We start from the raw sequence: 14874 nt of genomic DNA on the forward strand, positions 1-14874 counted from the left end.
CTCCCCACCCTATGGCCCCCTAGTTCCTAGCTCCGGAGGCCAGATTCACTGACAAGGGGCCGGGCTGGGACCCCAGGGCCCGCCAGTCTCCAGAGCGGGGTGCTGCCTCCCCAGGACTCAAGTGGGAGCTGGAGCGGCAGCTGGCACTGATGAACTCACAGTTCAACAGGCGCGTCCTCATCGACCTCTTCATCTGGAACGATGACCAGAACTCCAGCCGGCACATCATCTACGTACGAGCTGCGCCGGTGGGCAGGGGTAGGCAGGGTCCCCGAGCCTGGCTGGGGGCTCTCGCAGCACAGCAGGAGGACAGGCCAGGCGGTCAGGGAGTTCCAGGGTCTCCCGGAGCCTGGGCTCCTGGCTCCTGTCCACGTCCATGGGCCCAGGGATGAGCTGCTGCTGCTGGAGTTTCTGTCGGACCTCCTGGCCGAGCTGGTGGCCACAGCAGAACCCGGCTCTGGTCAGAGGGGCAGGGCTCCTGAACAGCAGGGCTGGAACCAGGGCAGGAGGCCTGACCTCAGGGAGCCACTGCTGGCCACGGGCTGGAGGCCAAAAAGAAACACACGAAACAAATACACGCCCCACTCTGGGGGAGTCTCGGGTGCTGCGAGGCCCAGGTTAGCCTGAACCGCTGCCCCCCACCCCCGCCACCCTCTCCAGTCCAGCCCAGCACCCCACCATCACTCAGGGCAGGGCCTGGGCTCCCAGGTCCAGCACGAGCTCTGCCACCAGCTCCTGGGCAGAGCATGTGTCCACAGGCCACAGTCCTGGGGGGAGGAGGCTGCTGCCTGCCTCAGCCAGGCTGTGGGGACTCCAGGCCCCTTGCCCAGGGTCACACCTTCTGTGTTTCCAGATAGACCAGCCCACCTTGGGCATGCCCTCCCGAGAGTACTACTTCAACGGTGGCAGCAACCGGAAGGTGGGTGGGTCCTCACCACAATGCCAGATGACCCCACGACACCCCCTCACCCCCTACCCTGTGGCCTGGCCCTCCTGTAGCCCACCTGGCTTTCCCTCCCCAAAGCTGGTGTTAGTGAGCACCTGTGGAGGTTGAGCCTGGCACTGAGGGCGGGGGGTGCAGACGCAACCCATTGCTTGCCACCATCCTGGGGGGACGTTGCCTCAACACCCGGGCCAGGCCTGCGGACAAACTCAGCTCAGCAGCAGCCCCCGTGGGGCAGAACTGCCCTCACCGTCCCGTCATACAGAACCAGGCCCCGCGCCTGCTCCACCTCCCCCGTCCCGTCATACAGAACCAGGCCCCGCGCCTGCTCCACCTCCCCCGTCCCGTCATACAGAACCAGGCTCTGCGCCTGCTCCACCTCCCCCATCCCTTAATACAGAACCAGGCCCCGCGCCTGCTCCACCTCCCCCGTCCCGTCATACAGAACCAGGCTCTGCGCCTGCTCCACCTCCCCCATCCCTTAATACAGAACCAGGCCCCGCACCTGCTCCACCTCCCCAGTCCCGTCATACAGAACCAGGCTCTGCGCCTGCTCCACCTCCCCCGTCCCGTCATACAGAACCAGACTCTGCGGCACGGGATTGCTGGGAGGGCCCCTGGAGATCTGAGCGCAGGCAGATCTCTGCTCCACCGAGACTGCTCCACCTCAAGGGGCTGTCAACAGAGGAGAGCGATGAGGACCCCCACTGTGGACGAGGGGACCTTGAGGCTGGCAGGCCCAGGACTAGCCTGGGGTGCAGGGAAGGGTAGGGAAGGACAGGGAGCAGGTGAGGAGGGCACAGGCATCCAGGCACCAGGGCAGAGGTGAACAGGCATGAGGCATGAATGCCCCAGAGGGCCAGACACAATCCAGGGGGCCTCCTGGTGAAGGTGGGCTGTGAGCTAGACTTTGAAGGATGACCAAACCCAGAGGAAGGGCCGTGTGGCCAAAGGTGGGCAGTGGTGCTGAGAGAACCAGGCCAGAGCAGGAGGGACTGGAGCATCTCAAAAGCGCTGTGTATGGCCATGTGCTCAGACCAGGCAGCTGTGGGCTGAGCCTGGCCAGGGCATTGGCCTGCACTGGGGAAGCCCTGCCCGGCGTGAAGAAGGCAGCTCCCTGAGGAGCAAGCTTCCTCAGGATCCAACTCCTGACCCTCAGGCCAGGGAGCACCTGGGTAGGGAGGCCCCAATTAGCCCTGGCACCCACCACCCCAGCACCCACAGCCCTGGCACCCACAGCCCCAGCAGGCCCAAATTAGCCCTGGCACCCCCAACCCTGGCACCCACCACCCTGGCACCCACAGCCCCAGCACCCACAGCCCCGGCAGGGCCAAATTAGCCCTGGCACCCCCAACACAAGCACCCACCACCCCAGCACCCACAGCCCTGGCACCCACCCTGTGCCAACTCTTATAGGCAGCCACACAGCTTAAGCCCTGAGCAGACGCAGAGTAGGTCCCCTGTCCAGAGGCTCGGGCACAGGTCATGCATCTGAGATGCTCCCACTTGGCACTCTGTGTGACCGAGAGCCTGCTGGTCAAGGTGGGTGGACGCGCATCAGGGGCTGCCCCATGTCCTACGCCCACCCCACCCCCACAGAGAGCTCTCTGGGGGCCATGGTGGCCAAGGTCATCCAGCCCCGCCCGGCGTCCTTTGGCCCAGGTGCGGGAAGCCTACCTGCAGTTCATGGTGTCAGTGGCCACGATGCTGCGGGAGGACGCACACCTGCCCAGGGACAGCCACCTGGTGCAGGAGGACATGGCACAGGTACTGGAGCTGGAGACACAGCTGGCCAAGGTAAGGAGGCCGGAGTGGGCGGGAGCGGGCAGGGAGTGGGCCGGGAGCCCCAGATGGCGTGGCTGGCCAAGGTGAGGGGGTCCGGGGTGGGCCGGTAGCAGGCAGGGAGTGAGCTGGGAGCTCGAGGGCGCTTCCTGGACACCCACCTGTGTGACCGCTCTCCCCGGCGCAGGCCACGGTGCCCCAGGAGGAGAGGCACGACGTCATCGCCCTGTACCACCGGATGGGCCTGGAGGAGCTGCAAAGCCAGTTTGACCTGAAGGTGAGGCCACACCACACAGGAAGCCGGTGCTGGCCGGGCGGAGACTCGTGGGGGACATGGAAGTGACCCTCTGAGAGGGCACCCTGCCTCGCATTTAAGCTCAGAAACATTCCCCCTCCCCGAGCAGGGAGACCCTGTATCTGATCACCCAAACCTGCTGCAGAGCAGCACCAGCCCGATTTCTAATGTCACTGGGACAGCAGTGCCAACTGTGCCGTCCTGGAACAGAGTCACCCATCGGTGCGGTGCTGTGATGGCCCCGGTCTTCTGAGCAGGAAACGGAGGCCTTAGGGGGCTGCTGATGTGTGGGGTGTGCAGGGTCCCACCCAGGGCTCTCAGACCCCAGGTCTGGCTCAGAACCTTAGCAGGGTGCTGCCTCCCAGTCCTGCCTGCCCTGAGAGTAGCAGCTGCCCCTGGCCACACCCTCAGGTGCTCCCCTCCCCAGTGCCCAGGCCAGGCACTGCCCTGTGCTTTGAGGTGGAGGCTGGAGAGGAGCAGCCCAGCCTGGGAAGGGACAAGTTCCCCACTCCTTCCGCCGACTCTCACCCTGCTGGAGCAGCCGGCCTTCTCAAGGGCCTCCTCCCCAAAGAGGCGCAGGTGTGCAGCTTTGGCAAAGGGTGCCCAAGTCAGCGAGGGAGGGCAAGGGCAGAAGGGGGTCCAAAGCCCCTGCCCCCTCAACCAGGGGATGTCCCTGAGTGTCTGGAGCCACAGCTCTTGCCAAGGGCAAGATAGAGAGACTCTGGGGAGAGCCTCGCCCCAGGGAACCTAGTGCCCTGGAAGGCTGGTGGTCTCTAGATCGGTGCTGGTCTCCAGGGCTGGCCTGCAGGGGCACACCTTCCCCAACACCCCACCGCCCCTCACGCCCAGAACACACGTAGTGGGGCCAGGCTCTATTCTGGCCCTGGGCTTTAGCCCCTTCCCAAACAAAGGCCTGTCTCGATCGAGGTTCCAGTGCGGAAGAGGGACAGGAAAGCAGAGTGAGCTCTAAAACGTATCAGAAAGACAGAAACGGGGCATGGAAGCGGCCCGCTGAGAGGGCACCTTGTCTCACATTTATCCCCTAGCAGGGAGACCCTGTATTTGATCACCCAAACTTGGTGAGGATGAGCTCAGCCAGGACGGCAGACAGGAGGTAAAGCCTTGCGGAGAACCAAGGGCCATGGCTGTCTGGTGCCAGCGTGTCTCACACAGCAATTCCCAAGGGTCTGGGGCAGGGACTCTCGGCTAGTGAGTGCCAGGCCTAGAGACAGATGGAGTAGGAAGTAAAGCGGGGCGCACCGTGTCTGACCTTGGGGGCCACTTTAAAGTCTCAGACTCTGCCCAGGAAGGGTGGGGGTACGACAGGACGTGACCTAGTTCACAAGTAAGAGTGAGTGAAGGGGACAGGGCAGGTGGCAGAGAAGCCAATCAGAGGCTGCCACACAGCCCAGGTAAGAGATGGCAGCTCTGTCAAGTGGGCTGCCCGTGGTGGATTGATTTCAGAGGTGGAGCCAACAGGGTTTGCAAATGGACTAAATATGGAAGTGAGAGAACTCAGACGGCCTGAGGTTGCTGTGGAGACATCACAACGGCAGGTTCAGGGGAGCGTCCAGGAGCCCAGGGTTTGGGGACATTTAGTTTACAATGCGTTTATGATATTCAGAATTGCCCCAAAGTGAACACGTCCACACAACCACCTCTCAGATCCTCAGATCAAGACTTACGTGACCACCGACATCTCAGAAGCCCCCACATGCCCCTGCCTAGCCCCTGTGCACGCCTCCTTCCCTGGAGAAGATGATCCTGACTTCTCCCTGGAGGGAAGCTGGTCCCTGACGTGGCCTCTCGATTGCTGAGTGGCCTCTGACTCTAGGAAGAGACCCTGACTTCTCCTGGGAGGGAGGCCAGTCCCTGATGTGGCCTCTTGATTGCTGAGTGGCCTCTGACTCTAGGAAGAGACCCTGACTTCTCCCTGGAGGGAAGCTGGTCCCTGACGTGGCCTCTTGATTGCTGAGTGGCCTCTGACTCTAGGAAAAGACCCTGACTTCTCCCTGGAGGGAGGCCAGTCCCTGACGTGGCCTCTCGATTGCTGAGTGGCCTCTGACTCTAAGAACATGCGACGACTCGGGTCCCACTGTGCTGTCTCTGGGCCTTTTCTGAGTGACGCTGTCATGCCCATGCCTGTGTATGCCTGTGGCAGGCAAGTGGGTGGGAGTGGAATTGCTGGGTCGAAGCACACGCATCTGTTCAACAGTAACAGGCACCGTCTTTCCCCAGAGTCATCCAGGGATGTGCGCTCCCCAACAGCGGCTGGTGCCACATGCTCAGCCGTGCTGGGTGGTGTCCGTCCTCACCTTAACCATTTGTGCACCTGTGTAGTGGGGTTTCATCTGGGTTCAACGTGACTTTCCCCAAGGGCAGATAAGGTTAAACGCCATCTCCTGTCAACTGGCCAATGCTGTTCCCTTTTGTGGAACATCTGTTCGAGTCTTGCCCGTTTGTTCTATTGGGCGATCTTTCTCTCATTGCTTCTTGGAGTTACCTATTTTAGATGTGACTCCTTGGTCAGCTTATGTGTACAAATGGTCTCCCCACTGGGCAGCTTTGCTTTTCTACTCTCGTAAGAGTTTCTTTGTTTTGAAGAAGGCTATTAAATGGTCCAATTTATTGACTTAGCAAACGTGTGCAGATCTCTTCTTCATGGTTAGTATTCTTTGTGTTCTGCTAAAGAACTCTTTGCCTACCCTCAAGGTTGCTTAGGTCTACAGTCTACTTTGAGTTGACTTTTTTAATGAGCAGTGAGATGTAGGAATTGTTTCTTTCTTATGGATTTCCAGTCAATCAGTACCATTTATTAAAAAGAGCCCCCTGTGAGTCCCTGGTCATGGTGCTTTCTGTGTTATAAATCAGGTGTCCCTGTGTGTCTTTGTGTGGGCCCATATGTGTATTTCTGGACTCTCTTCTGCCCCACTGGTCTCTTTATCTACCCAAGTGATAATCCCTACCCCCTCACTCCTTCAGCTTTATAATGTCTTGGTAGTCAGTAGCACGTATGTCAACTCTATTCTTCAAGAGTGTCTTGATAATTCTCAGTCCTTTGCATTTTCATATAAAACTTAAAATCAGCCTGCCATTTGCATACACACACACACATACAAAGAGAAAACCCTGCTAGAAATTTGATAGGGGTCGCTTTGAATCTCTATATCAGTTTGGGGAAGACTTTGCAATGCTGAGTCTTCCAGTCCATGAACATGGTATATGCTTCCGTTTATGCTTCAGTTTTTCTTAATAACTTTTAAAACTTTCAGTGTTAAGTTCTTATACGTATTTTATTAGCTATATTCCAGGTGTTTGGTTTTCTACCATAAATAGAATCATTTTGAAGTTATCTTATTTGTTGCTGACATATGGAAATACCGGCTTTGTAAATATGCAGTCTTAATGCACTTATTAATTCTGGTTGTTTATTTGTAGAATAAACAAAATCATATCATTTGTGAAAAACAACAGGGGGTTTGGGTTTTTTGTTTTCGTTTTCGTTTTTGTTTTTGTTTGAGACAGAGTCTCACTCTGTCACGCAGACTGGAGTGGAGTGGCACAATCATGGCTCACTGCAGCCTTGACCTCCTGGGCTCAAGCCTCCTGAGTAGCTGGGACCACAGGAATTCACCACCACCATGCCTTGGCTGATTTTTTGTTTTGTTTTTTGTTTTTCAGAAACAGGGTTTCTTTATGTTGGCCAGGCTGGTCTTGAACTCCTACACTCAAGCAGTCCTCCCCTCTGGCCTCCCAAAGTGCTGGGATTACAGGCATGCGCCACCGCGCCTGGTCCAGTTTTATTTATTCTCTTTCAGTTCTTACTGGCTTTATCCCATGTTTGCTCTTACTGAACTGGCCAGGATTTTGAGCGTAATGCTGATGTCATGATAGTAGACATTAGAAGAAAAGCACATACATTCTTACCATTAAATTTTATGTTTGACTGGGCACAGTGGCTCACACCTGTAATCCCAGCACTTTGGGAGGCTGAGGCAGGTGGATCACCTGAGGTCAGGAGCTCGAGACCAGCCCGGCCAACATGGTGAAACCCTGTTTCTACTAAAAATAAAAAAACTAGCTAGGTGTGGTAGCACATGCCTGTAATCTCAGCTACTAGGAAGGCTGAGGCAGGAGAATTGCTTGAACCCAGGCGTCGGAGTTTACAGTGACCTGAGATCATGCTGCTGCACTCCAGCCTGGGCAACAAAGCGAAACTCTGTCTCAAAAATAAATTTAAAAAAAAGTTATGTTTGCTATGGAGTTTTGTTGCTGCTGCTTCATACATTTCTTTTATCGGATTATAGAACTTTCCTTCTATTTTTCTTTTTTTCTTTCTTTCTTTTTTTTTTTTTTTTTTTTATTTGAGACAGAGTCTTGCTCTGTCACGCAGGCTGGAGTGCAGTGAAGCAATCTCAGCTCACTGTAACCTCTGCCTCCCAGGTTCAAGCAATTCTCCTGCCTCAGTCTCCCAAGTAGCTGGGACTACAGGCGTGTGCCACCATGCCCAGCTAATTTCTGTATTTTTAGTAGACACAGGGTTTCGCCATGTTGGCCAGACAGATCTTGAACTCCTGGCCTCAGGTGATCCACCCACCTCAGTCTTCCAAAGTGTTGGGATTACAGGCATGAGCCACTGTGGCTGGCCCCTTCTATTTTTATTTGCCAAGCGTTTTTATTATGAATAGATAACAGATTTTATCAAATGCCTTTTCTGCACCTGTTGAAATGATCATGTGACTTTCCTCCTTTATTCAGTTATCGTAGTGGATTAAAATGATTTGATTTTCAAATGTTATGCCGAACTCGTATTCCTTGAATAAATCTAATTCAGCTGTGAGGTATTACGGCATTTTGTACGAGTATGACTAGGTTCTATTTGCTAATATTTTGCTTAGAACTTTTGTATCTATGACATAAATGAGACTGGTTTATTATTTGTTCTGCTTATAATATCCTATTTTGGTATTAAGGTTATTCTTGGCCTCATAAATCAAGTTGAAAAGCATTTTCTCATCTCTGGAAAGTTTTAGTACGATTGGCAGTTTTCTTTAAATGTCAGATAGAATCCACTGGTGAAGCCAGATGGGTCTGGAAATTTCTTTTTGAAAATTTTTTAAATGAAAGGATTCCATTTATTTAACCTAGAAGACTATTCATATTTTCTATTTCTATTTTTGTCGTTTTTGCTAAGTTGTGTTTTTCTAGGAACTTGCCTGTTATACTTAGGCTTTCACATATATCTGCATGATTGCTTGGGTTTTTACAGCTGTAGGGCTCTGTAATAATGTCACCCACCCTTTCCTGATTCTGATTACCTGCACGTTCTCTCTTTCTTTTTCCTTGAACATTCTTCAATGAGGGCTGGGTTTCTTAGGTTCTCAGGAACTGTTTCTCCCTCTCTCTCTCCCTCTTTTCTCCCCACTTCCTCTATCCACAGGGATTTAACTGGACTCTGTTCATACAAACTGTGCTATCCTCTGTCAAAATCAAGCTGCTGCCAGATGAGGAAGTGGTGGTCTACGGCATCCCCTACCTGCAGAACCTTGAAAACATCATCGACACCTACTCAGCCAGGTGAGGCCCAGGGAGGGTCTCCAAAGGCCTCAGCATCTTTGCCCCTGCTCTCCCATCCTCCCCAGCACAGCTTCTGCTCCCAGGAGGGGACCCTATGAAGCATCTGCCCTGAGGTGTGTGGGACATGACGGGTTAAGCTTTAGTGACCAGTGGAGCCTTACATTAAAGATGTGTCACATCCCAAGCACCTGGGGCAGATGGGCTGGATCTTGGAGGAGGTTTTCTCCAGCACCAGTAACTCTCTGTTTGGGGTGGAACGTGCTGGCCAAGGGCCCTAGGCCATATCTCCTCCCTTGCAAAGACCTCTCACCTGTTCTCCCCCTCACCCTCTCTCTACCTTCTGCCCCCAGGACCATACAGAACTACCTGGTCTGGCGTCTGGTGCTGGACCGCATTGGCAGCCTAAGCCAGAGATTCAAGGACACACGAGTGAACTACCGCAAGGTGAGCCCCTGCCCCACCCGGAGCCTGGCCTGGCACTCATTCATTCAGGCCACGATGCTGAGCATAAGCTGTGGGCAAGTACCGAGGTCCACACCAGGGTCACAGCCATGGACGAGGCAGGGCGAGGCGCCTACCCTGGTCAACCATGAGCGGTCAACAAGGCAGAACGCAGCTCTGCCAAAACCACAGAGCGTGATGTGGTGTGGAGGCAGGGAGGGACGAGGGCAGAGAGGGACGAGGGCAGGGAGGGACGAGGGCAGGGGGCGTTGCTCTGGGGAGGTGACATTTGAGACCTTAAAGGCCTGAAGAGAAGGCAGGGTGATTTCCCGGGAGAAGGAACAGCCAGTGCCAGTGCAGAGGCCAGAGGCAGGAGCAGGCAGGGGCCAGGGGGCCAGACCCGGGGTCAGCAGGGGACAGGAAGGAGAAGAGGGCAGGGAGGGAGGTGAGGTGACTGCGGCTATGGGCCGCAGCAGCCGGTTTGGGTTGTACTCCCCGTCTGAAAACCGCCAGGGTGCTGAGAGCAGAGACTCGGTCAGCTTTCCTGCTCTGTAGTCACTGTGGCTGCTCCCGGCTGGGGTGAGGGTGGAGACAGGGAACCGCAGGGAGGCCCTGGGAGATTCTGGCTGTTCCAGAGACAGTGAGCTGGGTAGGGGGCAGTGTCAGCATGGAGGCCGATGTGGTCACCCAGGCGAGGTGACGGGTTTGGCCAGGGTGGTGGCAGACAGACAGACACACGCCGGGGAGGTATTGGCCACAGCAGCTGAGGGATTGGGTACAGGGGCTAAGGGCAGAGGGGAGTCGGGACTTTCAAGACCTTTGCTGGAGTGATGAGAGGGACAGAGGCCCCCACTGCAATGGGGAGACTGAGGCAGAGGCAAACTGGGGGCAAGTCAAGCCTCCTGGTGCCATGGGGGCTCAGAGACATCTGTGAGCCAAGCGTCAGTGGGGCACTGAGTCCAGGAGCTTCTGGGGAGGCAGAAAGGGCTGCCTCCCTTTCCTAGGGAGCAGGAAGTCCTGCAGCCCAGAAGATGTGGCAGGACACTGGGCAGAGCGCTCCCTGGGCTTGCCTGAGTCTGGGCTCCATAGTCTCGTGCCCCTGTGTCCCTGGGGACAGATGAGCAGGTGTTCTCACAGCTGCTTCAACAATGGGGAGACCAGGGCCCTGGGAGCTGGTGGCTGAGAGGCACGTGGTCCCAGGCCTTGCTCTGGGTTCAGCGCCATCCCAGTGCCTTGGGACTGGGGCTGGAGTCCTGGAGAGCAGAGTCCAGCCAGACAGCCAGGACAGGGACTGGGGAGGAACCCCCCAGCTCCCCAGGGTAAAGGCCCAGCTCTCAGTCGGGGGAGGTCCCCCAATCACAACGGCATGCCCATCCTCTGCCACTGCAGCACCCAGAGGCAAGGCTGAGACCATCCCATGCCCCCTGCTGGCCCCGGGGCACCCTGAGTCTGAGGATAGGTGGGTCTGCTCACCCCGTAAGCCCAGGGCCCCATGCCAGGCTTGGCGAGGCTGACGTGGGGGCTGGTGGGATGAACGGGTGGCCCCGCCAGGCACTGTTCGGCACGATGGTGGAGGAGGTACGCTGGCGTGAGTGTGTGGGCTACGTCAACAGCAATATGGAGAACGCCGTGGGCTCCCTCTACGTCAGGGAGGCGTTCCCTGGAGACAGCAAGAGCATGGTGGGCACCCCTCGTCCATGGCCCACCTGGGGCCAGCCTTCCGCAGGGACGCTGAGCCTCCCTGCCTTGGGACTCCCACCCTGCCCAGGCCTAGAGGCCCCTGGGAGAGCCACACCTGCCCCAGCGCATCAGACAGAGGGAGGCCAAGGGAAGCTGTGCCCACCCCCATGCCCTGACCCCAGCCGACCATCGGGCCCCACTCCTGGGCCCTGCAGGTTCAGCTGGGAAAGGCACAGGTGGTACAAGTTGCCCCAGGCCCATGAGGACCCACAGCCCAGCAGGGAGGACCCTGAAGTTGGGTGGTCATCTCGTCCCCCCAGCAGCCCCACACCTCACCCGAGAGGCCCACAGCTGGGCAGCCCAGGGCCTTGCCCCGGCAAGGCTCAGACCAGACCTCCCCAAAGCCCTTGAAGGTTGGTCATCTGCCCTCCAGATAAGTCTGGGACACGGGGGCCATGCCTGCTTCCCAGGTCAGAGAACTCATTCACAAGGTGCGGGCAGTGTTTGTGGAGACGCTGGACGAGCTGGGCTGGATGGACGAGGAGTCCAAGAAGAAGGCGCAGGAGAAGGTACATGGCTTGCAGAGGCCAGGGCAGCCCCGACTGGATCTGGGCACGGGCAGCACTGCCCCGACAAAGCCGCCTGACAGCCCCCATGGGGAGAAGGCAGCCCCGGGAGGCACAGACAGGACCACTCGTCCACTGTGGAGCTGAGGAAAAGCAGGCAGGGGTGGGAAGCTAGGCCTGGGACATCCACAGTGCCCCCCAGGAGCCAGCGGGGGTAGCAGTGGCCTCGGGAGTGAGGGTCAGACCCACCAGAAGCCCCTCTGGACCCAAGTGACAGACGGCAGCCAAGTGACACCTCCAGGGCCCCTGCCCCCACCCAGACCCCTGGCGGGCTGTTGGGCTGTAGGTCAGGTGGGCAGAGCCAGACCCCTGATGGGCTTTTGGGTTCTAGGTCAGGTAGGCGGAGCCTTCAATGCTCTGTCCCCATTAAACCTCCCCAGAGACTGCAAGGTGAGAGCCAAGTCCCGGAGCCCCCCAGTCCCTCACCCACAGGACAGGGATAGCACAGCCAGGATGCCCTGGGCCGACCCCTCCCACAGTGGGGCACCCACTGACCGGCCCCAGGGCTGACCTCATACGCAGTGGGGCACCCACTGACCAGTCCCTCCTCCCCACTTAGGCCATGAGCATCCGGGAGCAGATCGGCCACCCTGACTACATCCTGGAGGAGACGGACAGGCGCCTGGACGAGGAGTACTCCAACGTACGCCCCTCACCCCAGCCCTAAACCGCCCCCTACACCGTGGACATGGGCCCTGATTTCCTGGGGGGTCCTCTGTGCCAAGCCCTGCGCCCTCCTCCTGGATACTAACATAGCTATCCTCACCGAGCCCTAGGGTGGTGGCTCCAGCACTACCCTCAGTGTACAGATGGGGAAACTGAAGCTTGGAGGGATGAGGGACTTGCTCAGAGTCACGTAAATGCTCACAGCCAGGGCTGCCCCACCCACCTGCACCCACAGCCGATTGTCCACGTACAGATGCCTGGCGAGGCTTGAAGTCCTTCCCCAACCACCCAAGACCTCTCCCCTTGCCCCTCTGAGGGCCCAGCCCGAGCATCTGGCAGTGACTGCACCTCTCCCACAGCTGAACTTCTCAGAGGACCTGTACTTTGAGAACAGTCTGCAGAACCTCAAGGTGGGCGCCCAGCGGAGCCTCAGGAAGCTTCGGGAAAAGGTGGACCCAAATCTGTGAGTGGCCTCGCTAGCACGGCCCACGGAGTGGCCAGTAAGGCATACAGGGCTACCTGCCAGGCGGGGAGACGATGCATGGCTGGGGTCCGGTGCCAGCTCAAGGGGGCACTCACTGGGCCCATCTTCACCCTCTGCTTTCTGGGGCCCAAGTCGCCTCCTCCTCAGGGACCCCAGGAAGGAACCAGATCTTGGGATAGGCCTCGGCCCCTCCTCTGGTGTGGCCGGGGTGGGCTCTGGTCCACCGAGGCAGAGAGAGCCCAGAGGGAGGGTCCCCGGAGAGGCGGCTCCCAGAGACCGGCTTGTCTATCACAGCTGGATCATCGGGGCGGCGGTGGTCAATGCATTCTACTCCCCAAACCGAAACCAGATTGGTAAGTTCCTCCCCTTCCCCGCCTGCCCAAGCCTTTTGGTGCCAGAGTTGAAGGGGCAGCTTGCAGCCCCCTGCCCATCCCTTTCTCCTGGGGGGACCCCAGCCTGTTCTCGGAACGCTCTCCTACATCACCCCTTGCTGGCCCCATGGGGAACATTCGCTCCCATGCCCATCGGGGCTCAGGGAGGGACTTGGCAAGCGGCATGGAGCCTTTCCTGCGGACAGAACAGGATGGTGGGAGGAGGCCGGACTGAGGTCCTGGGTCTGCCAGGCATGAGCCCGCCCAGCCTCTGAACCTCCCTGTCCTCATCTGTAAATTGAGGGGGTCCTGACCTCTGCCTGCCTGTCTGTGGGATCAAGTGTGAGAACCCCTGGCGGTGCCATCCCTGAGCCTGGCACACAGGAGAACCCCTGGCGGCGCCATCCCTGAGCCTGGCACACAGGAGATGCATCTGCTCACAGTTTATTCTTTGTCCCACCCTTGGGGACAGTGTTCCCTGCCGGGATCCTCCAGCCCCCCTTCTTCAGCAAGGAGCAGCCACAAGCCTTGAACTTCGGAGGCATTGGGATGGTAATCGGGCACGAGATCACGCACGGCTTTGACGACAATGGTGAGGGGCTGCCCCTCCAACCACACACGCCCTCCCCTCTCCACAGAGAAGCAGCTGGGAAGGAGCCTGGGGGAGCTCCATTCAACCCCTTCGTAGTTTCAGTGGGGACGCCGAGGCCAGGTCCTCAGGGAGCTGTGGGGGCAGAGCAGGCCTTGAATGCCAGGCTGGGGCCCTGTCTGGAGGCACTGACTCCCAGCATGGCGGAGGGGACCCAGGGACTCCAGCCCATGACCCTGACTCCACCTGGCACTGGGAACTTCCCTCCCACGGCCTGTGACATGGGGATGACAACACCGCCCAGCACAGCAGTGAAGCCCAGATCCCAGCCTGGGGAGCCTCTCCAGGCGGTCGGCATCCTCCACCAGGGGAGTGTGCCACCCCCGCCATGGCCATGCTGACCTCTGCCCCTTGGTGGGGACTGCCCTGCCTGGGACAGGGGCCCCGGCTGGTTTTCCCCTGTGGCTCGGCCATCGGGACATTCCATGGGCAGCCCTGTGTTCCCAGGGACCACGTGCTCCCCGCACCTGGGGTTTACAGTTTGGGCATCACAAGAAGAGCCCTTAAACCATGATGCCTGTGAGACCACAGGACCCAGGCAGTAGGCTCTAGCCTCAGGGGGTGGCATGGGAGACCACTGAAGCCCTCCCTCTCTGGGGGCTGTGGAGCCCCAGACAGCTGCTGCTCTTTGGAGCCCGTGCCTGCTCAGACCATGGGCTCTCCGTACTGGGGCTGTCTGCAGGAGGGGCCAGGCACAGTGGTTGCTGTGGGGCTGAGCACAGTGCAGCCAGGGGCATGTGGGCAGCCCTCCTCTGCCCCTGCCCAGGTCGGAACTTCGACAAGAACGGCAACATGATGGATTGGTGGAGTAACTTCTCCACCCAGCACTTCCGGGAGCAGTCAGAGTGCATGATCTACCAGTACAGCAACTACTCCTGGGACCTGGCGGACGAACAGAACGTGAGCACTGCCACCAGCACCGAGGCTGCAGGGGGACCGGATCCCCAGCCCCGGCCCTGAGGGAGAGGGGAGTCAGGGTGGGGGCTGCCCCAGTCCTGTCTCCTGTGCGCAGGTGAATGGATTCAACACCCTTGGGGAAAACATTGCCGACAACGGAGGGGTGCGACAAGCCTACAAGGTGGGGCCTGGCAGGGCAAGGTGGGGTCTGGCAGGGGAGGGGGTGTTAGCGTGGCAGGGGAGGGGGCATCAGGGGCTCATTCAGGATGAGCGCCATGCAGTGGGCTGCCTGGCCAGGGATCCCCCCTAGAGCCCAGTTCAGGGGTCTCTGAGTGACTGAGGTGGTGAGCACTCATCCATGGAGTGTGCGAGGGGCCCTTGCACAAAGTCCCTGCAGCAGCAGGACCCCCACAGGGGTAGGTCCTGGAGCCAGATCTCTGCTGTGCCCTGAGATCTGAGGGTT

At 58.4% G+C, this 14874-nt stretch overlaps 1 protein-coding gene across 1 annotated transcript in view; it reads left to right on the forward strand.

The window, feature by feature from the left end:
- The window catches only part of MMEL1 (membrane metalloendopeptidase like 1), a 42885-nt gene that overhangs the window by 26914 nt on the left and 1097 nt on the right, over positions 1-14874 (forward strand). The window contains exons 7-20 of the mRNA XM_073007916.1: positions 115-233; positions 854-919; positions 2606-2740; positions 2913-3002; positions 8461-8597; positions 8948-9041; positions 10590-10718; positions 11189-11287; positions 11904-11987; positions 12370-12473; positions 12789-12847; positions 13338-13457; positions 14281-14414; positions 14527-14592. Of these exons, the coding sequence (XP_072864017.1) occupies positions 115-233; positions 854-919; positions 2606-2740; positions 2913-3002; positions 8461-8597; positions 8948-9041; positions 10590-10718; positions 11189-11287; positions 11904-11987; positions 12370-12473; positions 12789-12847; positions 13338-13457; positions 14281-14414; positions 14527-14592 (1436 nt within the window). The remainder of the gene's footprint in view (positions 1-114; positions 234-853; positions 920-2605; positions 2741-2912; positions 3003-8460; positions 8598-8947; positions 9042-10589; positions 10719-11188; positions 11288-11903; positions 11988-12369; positions 12474-12788; positions 12848-13337; positions 13458-14280; positions 14415-14526; positions 14593-14874) is intronic.

The sequence above is a fragment of the Chlorocebus sabaeus genome, chromosome 20 (genome assembly GCF_047675955.1).
Source record: "Chlorocebus sabaeus isolate Y175 chromosome 20, mChlSab1.0.hap1, whole genome shotgun sequence".
Lineage (NCBI taxonomy): Eukaryota > Metazoa > Chordata > Mammalia > Primates > Cercopithecidae > Chlorocebus > Chlorocebus sabaeus.